This window comes from Musa acuminata, chromosome BXJ3-6 (genome assembly GCF_036884655.1).
Source record: "Musa acuminata AAA Group cultivar baxijiao chromosome BXJ3-6, Cavendish_Baxijiao_AAA, whole genome shotgun sequence".
In the NCBI taxonomy this organism is placed as follows: domain Eukaryota; kingdom Viridiplantae; phylum Streptophyta; class Magnoliopsida; order Zingiberales; family Musaceae; genus Musa; species Musa acuminata.
In genome coordinates, this window is record NC_088354.1 from 22,413,753 (window position 1) to 22,427,752 (window position 14,000).

Here is a 14,000-nt window from a genome sequence, read left to right on the forward strand (position 1 = left end):
AGAGTTTCTTTAGCTAAAAGATTTATGACAATCTTGGTGGGTTTTACGGACCTATCGGGCCAAAAGCTTCTCATGTAAAATCGGACCGGATTTATCTCGTGCACATCATGTCATTTATATTTTATATATATATATATATATATATATATATATATATATAATACTAAATCATGATTTGATCCACTGATCTATTCATTTAATAATGATCTATTCAGTTATAAAATTAATGGGGAGGTGTACCGACGACTCGCCGGTGATGGAGATAATATTTTCGTATAATATACACGTAGAATCAGTTGATGGGGAGATCGAATCTCGATAATGTCATCATCACATAGTGAAGAGTGAAATAGTACAAAAATACAAATACATTTCCTGCGTATCGGCATCTGTTTCCATGAAGGGGATGGATAGGAGAAATAGCGCGGGATCCTGAATCCCGGACAGGTTCATCCCGCTCGTATTGCGACCACCACAAAGTAGGAGGGAGTCTCGTCAACGCACTCCAGAGAGAGAGAGAGAGAGAGAGAGAGAATGCATCTTAGCGAGCACGAGGGCATCGAGGGGAACACCTTCGTGGTGACGGGAGGGTTAGGGTTCGTAGGTGCGGCCCTCTGCCTGGAGCTCGTCCGCCGCGGCGCCGCCGAGGTCCGGTCCCTCGACCCCCGCCCCGCCTCCTCCTGGTCCATCCAGCTGCGCAAGGCCCGTGTCGAGTGCATCCAAGGTCCGCCTTTTCTTCTTCTCTCTCTTGCTTCTCCTGCAGTCTCTTCCAAGTACGGCGCGGTTTCAGCTTCAATCTGACATTTTTGATACGTTGTTGCCCTAAAACTCTTTCTTTTGGCCGTTAGATTTTCTCGGAGGCCCTAAATCCCTAATTTATCAGATTGATCAACTGTAGAAATCGAGTGGTTGGTGATCGCGTGCTCTTCTTGTTCTCTTCGATAACTACTACAGTTGGTGTAGGGTTTTAGGCGAAATTGTGAAGTTTTGTGCGATGAGTGAAAAACTCTATTTATCTTATCAGGCTCATAGCTGGTTGTTCAAATTCGAGATGGGTCGATCTTTAAAACCTTTATTTTTTCTGATTGCTGTAACAAACTATAATATAGTGCTTGAATGCATTGTCCAGTTGCTGATCATTTAACTGAACCCGACAATGATTAGGTCTTTCTTGCATATTGTTCAGTTGATTTATTCATTTTTGCAACCATTTACTAGCCTATCATTTAAACTGAACTGCTTACCTTATTTGCATTCTGAGATGAATGCCACACCAACATATATGATCCTTTAAGGCAATGGTTCAGTTGTGGAATTCATTTGGCTAATGATAATCACATTGGAGGCACTTATCGATGATGTAATTATGCAAGTGTCCACAGGTTTTTGAGTTGGTTATTGTGATAGGCCAATGTGGTTTATCCACATTCCAACACCAATCTGATCTGGGGTGAGAGAGACAGAAGATCAAGTGTTGGAATAGGGCCTTATGATGGTCAAACGATGGATTTGGTCAAGTTGTGTTTTATATAAGTAGGATTTTTCATGAAAGTGTAACCAACAACAAAATCTAAGGGCATAGGATCCTGAATATGGATGAAAACAGGAAGATACTGGGTTAGGGTACTTTGGAAGACATAAAATATAAACATGAAGATCCAAGTCTGTATGATTTTTTTTGTTTGGGTGTGAATGGGCAGAAAGATGAAGGAAGCTCTGAAATGGGGTGTTGTGACTGATTGGATCTAGCACAAATAGGTTCAGCATAGGACCTGTTCTTCACTGGATTACAGGATCTGTTTTTATCTGATATGTTATTGTTGGTATAAAGGTTGTAAATCTGAGTTTAGATCAGAGAAGTTTCAGCTGGCGGATATTGTTGAAGAAACGTTTGGTGTGGCATTGCATAATACTAAAATACAGAAATATTAGTAAGGAATTATGGAACAAAATAGTTTATGTGGACTTACTTATTTGAGATCCTAGGAGTTGTTTGTATGGCTGGCTTATAGTGCTGTGTTTCTATTATGATGAGCTATTCTTAAGCCACTTATATAGTAACATAATTCATCTAAATTTTGCAGGGGACGTGAGTCGGAAGAAAGATGTTGAAAAAGCTTTACGAGGTGCAGATTGTGTTTTTCATCTTGCTTCATATGGAATGTCAGGGAAGGAAATGCTCCAAGCTGGGCGTACTGATGAAGTTAATATAAATGGAACCTGCAACATGTTGGATGTCTGCCATGAGTTTGGTATCAAAAGGCTAGTTTATGTGAGTACATATAATGTTGTCTTTGGAGGAAAGGAGATTGTAAATGGGAATGAATCATTACCGTATTTTCCTATTGATGAACATGTTGATCCATATGGCCGGAGTAAATCTATTGCAGAACAGCTGGTTCTTAAAAGTAATGGTCGTCCATCCAAGTAAGTTTTTGAAGTTCTTAAATATTATTTTGCATATAGTCATTTGTGTTTCCTTTAATGATTTTTTTTTATAAGATAAGCATGTCTCTCTTTAGCAATTGAGGTAGTTCTCATAACCTTGATAAGGAGACATAGAGAGATATGCCTAGGTTGGCTTAAGAACTTCCTGTTGCAGAACAAAGGTAAATTGATCGAGTCATAGTTGAGCCATGTAGTTGAGTTCTAGGATTTGTTATTGGGATGATGTCGTGTTTTGTTTATGGCTTGTTTTAATAGATACTGCTCGTCAAATTTTATTCTTTGGGCAACTGAGCGAGCTTAGCTCTTTGTTTAATGTTTTTAGTTTTTGTTGGATCTGAAAGCATCTAATGCCATGTTAATTTAATGTCTTTATGATTTTTTTTAAGAATTAACGAGTGCAAGGGGAGGCTAAGTGTTGCATCGGGTAAACTCTAGTGGATTGAGAGTCTCTTGGAGTAAAGAGGAGCTTCTTCATGAGCTTTTTTTTCTGAGAGGTTCTTGGGAGACTAGTGAATATATTGTTTATTCCCAGAGGAGCTATTGTGATGCCATTGATTAGAATGAAATGACTGTTGGTTCCATAAACATGAAGCAAATTCAACTATTTCTGGTAGCCTGAATGTAGCATCAAACTTTCAGAATTTTAGCTTTTAATTAAAAAAGACAAAAAAAAACTTATATATAAATTATAGCACACCTGTCTCTCCTCAAGCTTCTTCTTTTTGGACCAGGTTTCCTCCATTTCTTTTTCTCCTCTTTCCTCATGTCTAGTGTAGGCTCAAGCTTCTGCAACTCAAACTAAGGGATGCTAGCTCTTTCAGACTCTTATTTCTTTCGTCAGCCAGTTTTATTTGTTAAACAGTTGGACTGCTGTTATGGAAACAGTCAAATACAAAACTAACTAGGGAGGGATATAAGCCATCCAACATGCTTGGGTTGATGTATTGTGGTCCAACATTTAAGTTCCTGGTCAGATTGGTACATACTGTATTTACACTCCGGTAGACAAATATTCGATGAGTACCTTCCTTACTGTACTTCCACCACGGTATATAAATTCTTGATAAGTCCACCTCACTAAGCTTCCATGAGACCTTGATAGTATTTTCTTTATAATTTTTTTTTCTTGTTATAGGAAAAAAGATGGTTGCCTTTATACTTGTGCAGTTCGTCCTGCTGCTATTTATGGACCCGGTGAGGAAAGGCACTTTCCAAGAATTATTTCCCTTGCAAAGCTGGGTTTGGCGTTATTCAAAGTGGGCAGTCCAAGTGTAAAAACAGACTGGGTCTATGTGGAAAATCTTGTTCTTGCTCTGATATTGGCAAGCATGGGACTTTTAGATGACATTCCTGGTAGAGAAGGACATCCTGTGGCGGCTGGGCAACCATATTTTATTTCTGACGGTAACAACCAGATTCTTGGAATCAAGCTTCTATAATGTATTACACTTGCATTTGGAGATCCTAAAGAAGACAGACCAATGCATATACTGTTTCTGTGTGTCCCTTGTTATGAACTATTGAATTTTATCTCTGTTTCAAAGCACATATATTTTCATGTGGTTTCCTTCCATTAGATCTTGCAGTATATAGTATTTAATTCCAAGGATTACTTTTTCACATACCCGACCCATATTGGTCCCTGGCCCGACCGATATGTATCGGTGTTTGGAAGATGAAGGAGAAGAGAAGGTGCAATGGAGGAAGAGAAGGAAGGAAGAAGGGGAGGTGGTGGAGGAAAGAGGAGGAAGAAAAGATGGAGGAGAAGAGGAAAGGAAGTGTACTTATCGGCGGCTCACAGCGAACGACCCTAAGGGCTTGCATTTGAGCAACGTGAGCCCTCTTTGTGTTTATTATTGTTTTTTTAAATGGTTTGGATCAAACCACGCAAAACGGGGTTGATCCACATAGTGGTTTGCGCTCGGACCGGTACGTACAGTCCGGTCAAACACTGTCTAATTATCTAAAACGTGGAAATTGTTTAAGACTGAAGTTGTATAAAATTCATCAAAAATTTGTTGATACTAACTCTACCACGTGGTGTTAAAGAGCGAGCCTTGATATATGGTAAAGATTGCTCTTTTGCACTTGGATGACTAGGGTTTGAGTAACGGTTAATCTCTGATTGCAAGGGTAACACTTACCTTGCCCCACATCCTGCATTGATATGAGTCTCATGCACTGGACTGCTCTTTTTTTACTAAAATTATGAAGAGGAATATCAGGACTATGTAGTGATTGCTACGCCCAAATTATTAGTACACATTGATTACAAGAGGAATAAAGGGCTAAAAACAGCTGATATCTAGAGAGAAATATATTACTACTTGGCAGAATTAAAGTTACATTTCTTAAACATCTGTATCCTTAGTTTGGAAAATGTGAATGATACCTGACATTTTTTTTTCTTTTTCTCTTTGACATAATCTGAGCTCTAATTTTGGACAATAATAATGGATCTCATTTTATCAAGTAAAAGCTTTTATTTTAGGAAGGTCTTTTGACAAGGCCTGGGGGGTTTGTCCATGGCTTGTAGCTCTGTGCTGTCATACTTTGAGCTACTGGTTCCACCTTGTTGCTAACAAATTTGTTTCTGAGGATACCTTTAGAAAGGGACATTCCACCTTTAAAAGAGACATGAAAGTATGTTTCACTCTTTAACTTTCTGCAAGAACAGTAATAGTGCATATGAGCTGTGATGCAAAGGGCATGCCATAATTGGGGTTTGAATAAGACGACCTTTGCATGGGATTCTCATCTGTTCTATACCTTGAGATATTTAAAAATTCAAATGAGAATCATGTGAAGATGCCATAATTTGGTTTTGAATAAGATGACATTTGTATCTTAGATTTTTATCTCATTCATAATTGCAAATATTAGAAAACCCAAGGGATCTTTTAGCTTTGTCATCATCTTGGTATTGAAGGATTTTCCTGAAGGCGTCTCTTTTGCTGAATTTTGTCTTTAGCATTCTGTGCTATCTAACCTGTAGAGTCTCTCGTGATGTAGCATGCGGTAAAAAGGTATAACTGAACTACCTTTGCCTTGGTAATGTCATGTAATGTCATATTGATGGTATGGTCTTTTCTGGGCAACGCCATGGAGTAAAATATTGTAGGTAAGCATCTGTAATAAATCATATAGGTAAGCATCTGTAATACCGAAGATACAGGTTACATCCATTTTATGGTTTTGTTAGCCTATCAAAAAGTGTACTCATATTGTTTTCATGAATAATTATTCAGCATATATTACATATTTCTTTTTATTCGTGTATCATGAACTAATTTTTGAAATATACTTGCTTTTCTATTCAGGCTCACCAATCAACACTTTTGAGTTTATAATGAAGCCTTTGTTTCAGAGTTTAGATTATGGCTGGCCAAGACTGACGTTAGGTGTCCATCCTGCACTGTTGATGGCACGGATTTTTTGGGTCATTTATACACTTTTATATCCATGGCTCAATCGTAGATGGCTTCCACAACCTCTGCTTCTTCCAGCCGAAGTTTACAAGGTCAGTGATACTTGAACTTTTCATTGAATTGGATTACTGACACTAGTAGATTTTACTTGGATTCTTTAGAGTTCAAATGTGAATTCTCATTCAATTTTGAGTTTTCACTTGCTACATATATCCAGAATCTATTTGGGTAGTCTCAATGAAAAAACTAAAAATAATCAGCTGGTAGTGAAGGTTAACACCATAATTATTTTTTTCTTCTAGGAGGTTACATCATACTTGAATTGCAACTAATCTTGTTTACATGTGACGTCTATGTCTTGTTGTCTTGCCATATTGAGATCTTCCCATGTCGTCCCGTGACTGTGCTTCACATGCTACGGTTCACAATTTCATCCTTTCAGTACCAAGCACAATGAACATAAGTTTGTCCGGAGTTTTTAATATCATTTTTTGGAGCTTTGTCAAACATAAGAGATGAAGTCATTGTGGCATATGATGCTTTTTCTCCATATCATGTGTGATTTACTATGTGCACTCAAATGAAGAGGTCATTGACGGCACATGGTGCTGCTGAAATATCTAACTTCCATAATTCTTTGAACAGATTGGTGTGACACACTACTTCTCCATTGTGAAAGCTAGGCAAGAGCTAGGCTATGTACCAATTGTGAGCCCTCAGGAGGGCTTGAACGCCACAATCTCATATTGGATGGAGAGGAAGAGAAAAGAGCTGGATGGCCCGACGATATTTACCTGGCTCTTCTCGATCCTGGGGATGACTATATTGTTTTGTGCAGCTTACGTGCCTCCTGTGGGACCTTTTGCTTGGACAAGGGCAATTGGTCTTTTCTTCTTCCGGTCAGTCTGGACCCTGAGACTCGTCTTCAATGTGTCAGCAGCTTTGCATGTCAGTGAAAGCATCTACGCCTGGTACCTCTCGAGAAGAATCGACCCTGCAAATTCTAAGGGGTGGTTTTGGCAAACACTGGCGCTGGGCATCTTCTCACTGAGATTTCTGCTGAAGAGGGTGAAACTGAGGTAGTGACCCCCCCCCCAAACATTGTCATTGTTTTATGTAGATTCACATTCATATGCATCAAACATGTGGAGGATTAAACTTTTATGATGCATGGTATGCAAAATATCTAAAGCTCTTTTCACGTCATCATCATGATGGAAAAGTGCGTTGGTTTGATGAGAAGTGCTTGTATTTTGATGAAAATTGCGTTGGTTTGATGACACCAACCATATTTACCATGCAACAGCATTCAAAGCAATGGTAATAAAACTGGTAATGGAAAAACAGGTTCCTGCTTAAGGCTTCATTCTTTGTTGTTATCCTTTTTTTTTTTTTTTGATCATTATGGAATGACACACCAAAGTTGTATTTTTGGTATTCAATTAGACCTTCGAAAAGACTCGTTTGCTTCTATTTTATGAATATGATCTGAATCTTTTGGTCAAAGCAGATGATGTATCAAATGAAGTTGATCTGAATCTTTTGGTCAAAGCAGATGATGTATCAAAAGAATGTGGATCACAAAGGGGGTGCAACCTTGCTATTGCATCAAGTGGGACTGTTGATACATCAATAACCAGGACATGCCAACTAAATACAATCGAAACTTGGAGAGGTTTAAGAGTGCCCAAAGCGTCTCTTTTGAATCTTGCTTGATGTTTCCATGGATCCACAGCTCGGTGTTTTATGAATAATCTTATCAATTGTTTTCTGAAAACCAACAGTTGGGGTGCCAAAACGAAGAAGAAGACCGCACAACAAAAAATTGCAACTAAGAAACCTTTGATTAAATGCATACAAAATCCTAACGAGGATGAGAAAATCTAAGAAACCTCTAAAACCCCCCGAGGCTAAAAAATTCTTCCGGTTCGCACAGAACGAGCACACGACCACGAAAAAGAGAAATAAAGGGTCAGTTTTTAGCCAGGATTTAAGCTCTGAAAAGCACCAGCTTGCTACCAAAATCCACAGTAAAAATTCAGAGAAATTACGAGATCCGGAGGCCGAATCCTACACAAAGCTTCCCCTTTCGCTCTAATTTCGTCGAACAATCACGAAATCCGTGAGAATTGTGTTAGAAATCGGGAGGAGTTACGAAGAAGCAATGCTGGTGAGAAGAAAATCCAGAAAATTTGGGGAGGGAGGACTCGGAATCCCTTCATCGAGAAGGTGGGCAAGAAGAGTCGAATTTGCTCTAAAACTATTAATAATAATACATCACATAAATAAGCATATCTCTCTCACTCTCAAATTTATTTCAAGTATATTAATATCATTTTTAAGTAATAATAATAATAATAATAATAATAATTTGAATGCATAATTTATTATGGAGGTTACTATTCATAACCCTTTATTATTCATAGTTCCTTAGAAAATCAATAAAATAATATTTTATTATTTATAATCCTTCAAATTCCACTTTTATCCTTCTCTTTTATATTTTTTTTCCTTCCCTATAGCTCCGCTTGCATAGCCTACCACTGCTCACTCTCCCGGTTGTTGACTTCGATTATCGCCCATTGTCTATCTCCTACGGCTCCCTATCACATGCACATGTTATTATTGTCGACTCTCCCTACTATCCATTGCCACTAATCACTATTCCCTATTGTTGTGCAAGCTATTGTTGTCGACTATCTCTACCAATCGGTGTCATCGATTACTGCTCCCCCACTGATCATCGACCCTAGCCTATCCATCACTGTTCCCTATCACCTATGCATGTTGCTATCACTGACTCTCTCTCCACCGCTCGCTATTATAACTGACTCTTCTTATCGCTCGCTATTATTAATCATCGACCCTGTCGTTATGCATGTTATTGTTGACGACTATTCCCATCACTCATTACCATTGATCATTGCTCTTTGTCGTCAATTGCTACCTTCAACCTATTCCTTACTACTCCTTGTCACCTATGCACGCACATTGTCATTGTCGAATCTCCTCACCACCTATTGTTGCTGTTAATCATTGCTCCTTGCTAATGTGCACATTATCACTGCCGCTATCGACTCTCCCTATCACTTGTTACTCTCAACCCATGGTCCCTATTGTCGATGCTCCCCCCTCTATCATTACCAACCTTATCCGACACCGATTGCCGCCCCCTCCAATGTCTCTTCAACTATCTGACACTCGACCTTCGTAGGCCCATGAGCCATGTCATTCAAATTCTAGGGAGGGTCGATTCTAAGAGGAAAAATAATCTAAAATATACATCTTTCAAGTCTATTTTATGATACTCTGAAGCACTTATATTCTAAACATTATTAAAACTACCCAAAAGATATATCTTTTGAGCTCTTTCAATTTTATCTGAAATATACATATTTGAGGTGCTTTTAACACTACATCTTTTGGGTATTTTTAGTAATATATATATTTTTCGAGTGTTTTTAACACTACATCTTTCAAGTCTTTTATTAGTTTGTTTGTCATGATAATAGAGTTGTTAAAATCTATTAAATTATGGTGTGGATACACGGTGGGGGATCGAACCATAAGGATTTTGAAGGTTGTCCAACTCAAAGGAGATGAAGGTCATACGAGGATGAGGCAAAGATCAAATACGTTACAGAAGCATTGTTGATGTCCATAAAGTATATCGTAGTGGCTCGGTAGATCCATCAATATCGAAGAGTTTTGAATCATTTCTTATGCTATACGGGAGTAGAGACAACTAAAATGTTTAAACCATGCTTGTCAAATATAAATATATATGTGGTCACTAAGTGCAGATGGGCCCCTACGATGTATTCGAGAATATGTGATACATGTCAGACTTGGGATGATATTAATTTTCAGCATGTTGCACAGGAGGCATATATATCTATTGTATCTGCTTGGATGTATATTGTTTTGTGATAAGAGTGGTACACTAATATTTATACATTTCTTGGTACTTATATGCACACTTTTGTATTGACAGCTTGGATTCACATCTCGTGTTGGTGTTAACTAGTTTGCTGGGTACTTGGTCCTATTTCAAATATGGATGTGTGTAATTATAATTTTAATTCTTAACAATATATACGTAAATTTGATTAGTAATTAATGATATTAGTTATATAGATTTAGATTTATGAGCATTTTTCCTCTCGCCAATCGAGGATTATCCAAACATATACAGATGAATTGTCTCAAGAGTATATTATTGAAAGCAATGTAGAGATCGAGCTGATTTAAAAGATATACGAGTGATGCTCGACTACTTGAATACTAAAACTTAAGTGTATTTAACTAAAATAAATAATAGTATATTATAGATTGATCAACTAATGAATTATTATGATTTTTTTTTTATCATTAACGTGATTTGAAACCTGATGTAAGATTATATCATCCGATGTCATTTATCATTTTTTTTATGCTTGAAGTGTGATTACTATTCTTGAATCATACCATCTAGATAGATAGGGGCTCACAATAGTTACAATACATGCAGAGAGAGTGTCATAATCTCTTTATCTACTGTCACGTACGTGCTGAGATGAGAGGAGTGTTAAATATAAGAAGAAATAGTATAAGAACATTGATTCATTGTGGGAAAATTATGTATTATGTAACACTAATCTCATCTCGTGATGCACGAGTTAGTAATCCTCATGATATATCACTTGATTCTATGGATTGATATTGACGTATCTTATGGTTAAAATATTTTTAAGTTCTAAATTGAGGGTCATATACGCGGATAATTCAGGAATATTTACATTTTTAAAAATAGGGTTATAAATGATACAAAAAAAAAAGAAGAAGATTATAAATAGTAATCTATTTTATTATTACTATGAACAACTATAATAGGGTTTAACTTCGAGTATGTTATATAAGTCGAGTTTGAAGTGAAATTAATTTCAATATATAGATGAATTATTTTGTATGATTTGGAAAATATGATATTTAATATATAAGGATAAATTTACTGAAAATATCTATCTATCTATCTATCTTTTTAGGCTTTTGTTGGAAGGTGCTTCTAGTTTTTACATTTTTTTATCATTTGGTACCGTCTATTTATTTTAATACTCTCTAATGTCTCTCACTAATTAAATGTAGCTGATGCTAGTTTTGGAGGTAATCATATAAGACAGATCTTTACTCTTTTATCACTTTGATCTGAATTAGACCTACGCTTTCATGTCCTCTTCTTTGTGTTCAACTTCTAAAGTAGACACATGCGCCTTCTCCTCTTCCTCTTGCGTCCCTTCGCTCTCTCCGTGCCATGCCGTCAACTATTTTCAACGATTTTGAGGCTTCTGGTTATTTTCACACCGATTACACCCTAAACCCTAAACTCTCATTGTTATTTCCTCTTCTCTCATACCCCTAAGCCCAACTATTTCCTCTCTTCTTGTGCCTTAACTCTCATCGATAATTTTCTCCTCTTGTGCCCTAGCTTCCGTCAACCGTCGAATACTCACCGATCTTCTCTCGTCGATCGTTTTATCTATGAAGTGAGTGTCATTTCTCTCGTTGATCATCTCTTCTTGTGTCAATTCTTTGTGCTCCTTTCTATTCGTTTCTATATAATACTTACCTGACCTAACAGGTGGAACCATCGTGACATAGTCTTCGAGACTGTCAGGCAGTAGTACCACCTAAACATAGTCTCCCAAGTGATGGTATCGCCCAGCACAAGCGGTGATACCGCCAAGACCCGAGAAACCTAAAATGAGACATTTTTAGGCTCCAAGTTTGAATCATCTTGAGGCCTGTAAATACCTCTCTCATTCCTGGTTAATATACACAAGAATTGAGTGAAAAAAAGTAGAAAAACTCTGTTATAATATTGTGAGAACTCATCTAAAAAACTCTAAGTGTTAGTATAGTTTTAAAGAGGAGTGAAGAAGGTGTAAATGTTGTCTCCTAAACTTGTGAAAATGAGAAGAGGGTTGTAAAATAGTAGTTGATCTTCGCCCATTGAAAGAAGATCATTAGTGGATGCCGATGGCCTCGACGGAAGGAGAATCGGTGGAGTGGATGTAGGTCACGATGACCGAACCACTATAAAATCGGTTTGCATCTTTGTTCTACTTTTAATTCTCATATTGTAAACTGATTTACTTACTTTATTTGGTCATGACATTTTTGTAAATGTTTCAAAGTTAAGCATCTTTCCGAGATTGATTTTAATCGTACAAGAATTTTTCAAATCGATGTTTTTATTGCTGCACTAATTCACCCCCTTCCCCCCCTCCCTCTTAGTACCGACTCGTTCCTAACAAAATCAAGTTTTTTTATTCTATGTTTTAATAATTTTATAATTAATTTATGAGGTTAGAACTTAATTTATAATCTTTTTGATCAATTCAAAACCCTTATATAGTAAGTTATAGCATTTTCAATTAGTCATATTGTTTTTTTAGGGAGACAAAACACTATAATTCTATAACAATCATAGAATTATCTTTCTTTGGTATATCAATTGGTTTGTATTGTATTTTAATTCCACATATCTCAATTATAATATTTTTTAATAGCTTTATAGTATTTTTGTTGGGATACTAAAAACACTATAAAATTATTAAAAAACATTGTAATTGGCATAATATTCCTCCTAAACTATCGTATATACTTATTTGAATCCTACTTTGCTACATCAAATGTTTCTAGTATATTTTAATTTCAGACGACTCACTTACAATACTTTTAATAGCATTATAGTATTTTGTTAAAATGCTATAAATGCTATTAAAAAATTATGACATCATCTTATTCCGAAATTGACCAAACATATTTAATCATAAAGAAATATTCATCTATGTATTATTGGATCGAGAGATGGAGATGTCATCGACATATATTGATTGCCATCAAAGGCTGCATATTCCAACGTGGCATTGCTTCCGACTGTTATATCATGTACGTTGGAATTCAGGTAATCTCCTTTTTTTTATTTTGTTTTTACTTACATCATATTAAATAAATATATGATTCGTAGTCAAGTTTAACTAATTGGCATATCTTACAAATTACATCACAATATTATTATTAGTAGATAGATAGGAATGTGGATTTTAAGTTTAACTAATTGGTATATCTCACATTTAACTTTGAAATTTAAACAAGATGAAATAAATATAAACATGATTCATATTTATTGTATTTATTTATAATTTATATTAAACAAATAAACATACAAGTCATCAAAAGTTATTTATTGCGGTTTGAAAAGTCGTTATAATATTTTCGTCCATATACAGAAAGACAAAAAAAATATGGTATCTCAATAGAATTAGGTGATGGATATAAATTCTTGTGATTCTTTTCATTGCATACGACATGAATAAATGAATTTGGACATACTTTGTATTGAAATGTTTGATACAAGTCATAAAACATCAATTAAAGTATTTTTGAGTATTGTTATACTGACAGCTTCATTCATATATAGAAATTATTTATCATATAATTTGTATATTATAAAGGAGTCATGATGCAAATTCTTGTCATTTGATATGAATACAAATATTTTGCTCATATCATGACGTTATTTTCTTCCAATTACATAGATATATATATAATTTATATTAGGGTGTTTGATAAAAAAAAATAATAAAAAGTCAATTAGGATGTTTATGAATGTCGTTATAGTTTTTTTTTCTTTATAAATAAATAAATAAATAATATATAAAAAATAAAAAATAAAAACAATAATATAATAAATTAGTGAATTCTTGTCTTTCTTTTTATTGCATACAATGCCAACAAACGGACATAGAAATACAAGTCGAAACACATTATTACAATATTTTATAGGAAAGAAAAACAGTGTGTGAATAGAAAAAATATTGTAAGAAATTCTTATGATTCTTTTCATCGCATATAATATTAACAAATAAGATGTTGACATAATTCATATTGGAGCGTTGGATGCAAGTCATAAAAAACAAAAAAAACTCAGCTATGGTATTTTTAGAATGTTATTTATAATATTTTTCGTTCATACATCGTAAACATTCATTATATTTTGCAAAATAATGTAAATGGTTATCATTCCATTCTTTCTAATATATATATATCTATATATATAATGTTGATATCACGGTATTATAG

General features: G+C 35.5%; 1 protein-coding gene across 1 annotated transcript; it reads left to right on the forward strand.

Moving 5' to 3' along the window:
- The first annotated feature begins 371 nt into the window (after positions 1 to 371).
- Positions 372 to 7,177, forward strand: LOC135641839 (uncharacterized). The gene is made up of 5 exons (XM_065157602.1): positions 372 to 724; positions 2,085 to 2,427; positions 3,584 to 3,852; positions 5,769 to 5,968; positions 6,522 to 7,177. The coding sequence occupies exons 1-5, from the start codon at positions 535 to 537 to the stop codon at positions 6,957 to 6,959; spliced, it is 1,440 nt and encodes a 479-aa protein (XP_065013674.1). The 5' UTR covers positions 372 to 534; the 3' UTR covers positions 6,960 to 7,177.
- Positions 7,178 to 14,000: the final 6,823 nt, after the last annotated feature.

Excerpts from the sequence above, each read along its gene's own strand:
- LOC135641839 (XM_065157602.1), top strand. The coding sequence starts at position 535 with ATGCATCTTAGCGAGCACGAGGGCATCGAGGGGAACACCTTCGTGGTG. Across the intron at positions 725-2,084 it reads CCGTGTCGAGTGCATCCAAG|GGGACGTGAGTCGGAAGAAA; the intron begins GTCCGCCTTTTC and ends TAAATTTTGCAG. Across the intron at positions 2,428-3,583 it reads AGTAATGGTCGTCCATCCAA|GAAAAAAGATGGTTGCCTTT; the intron begins GTAAGTTTTTGA and ends TTCTTGTTATAG.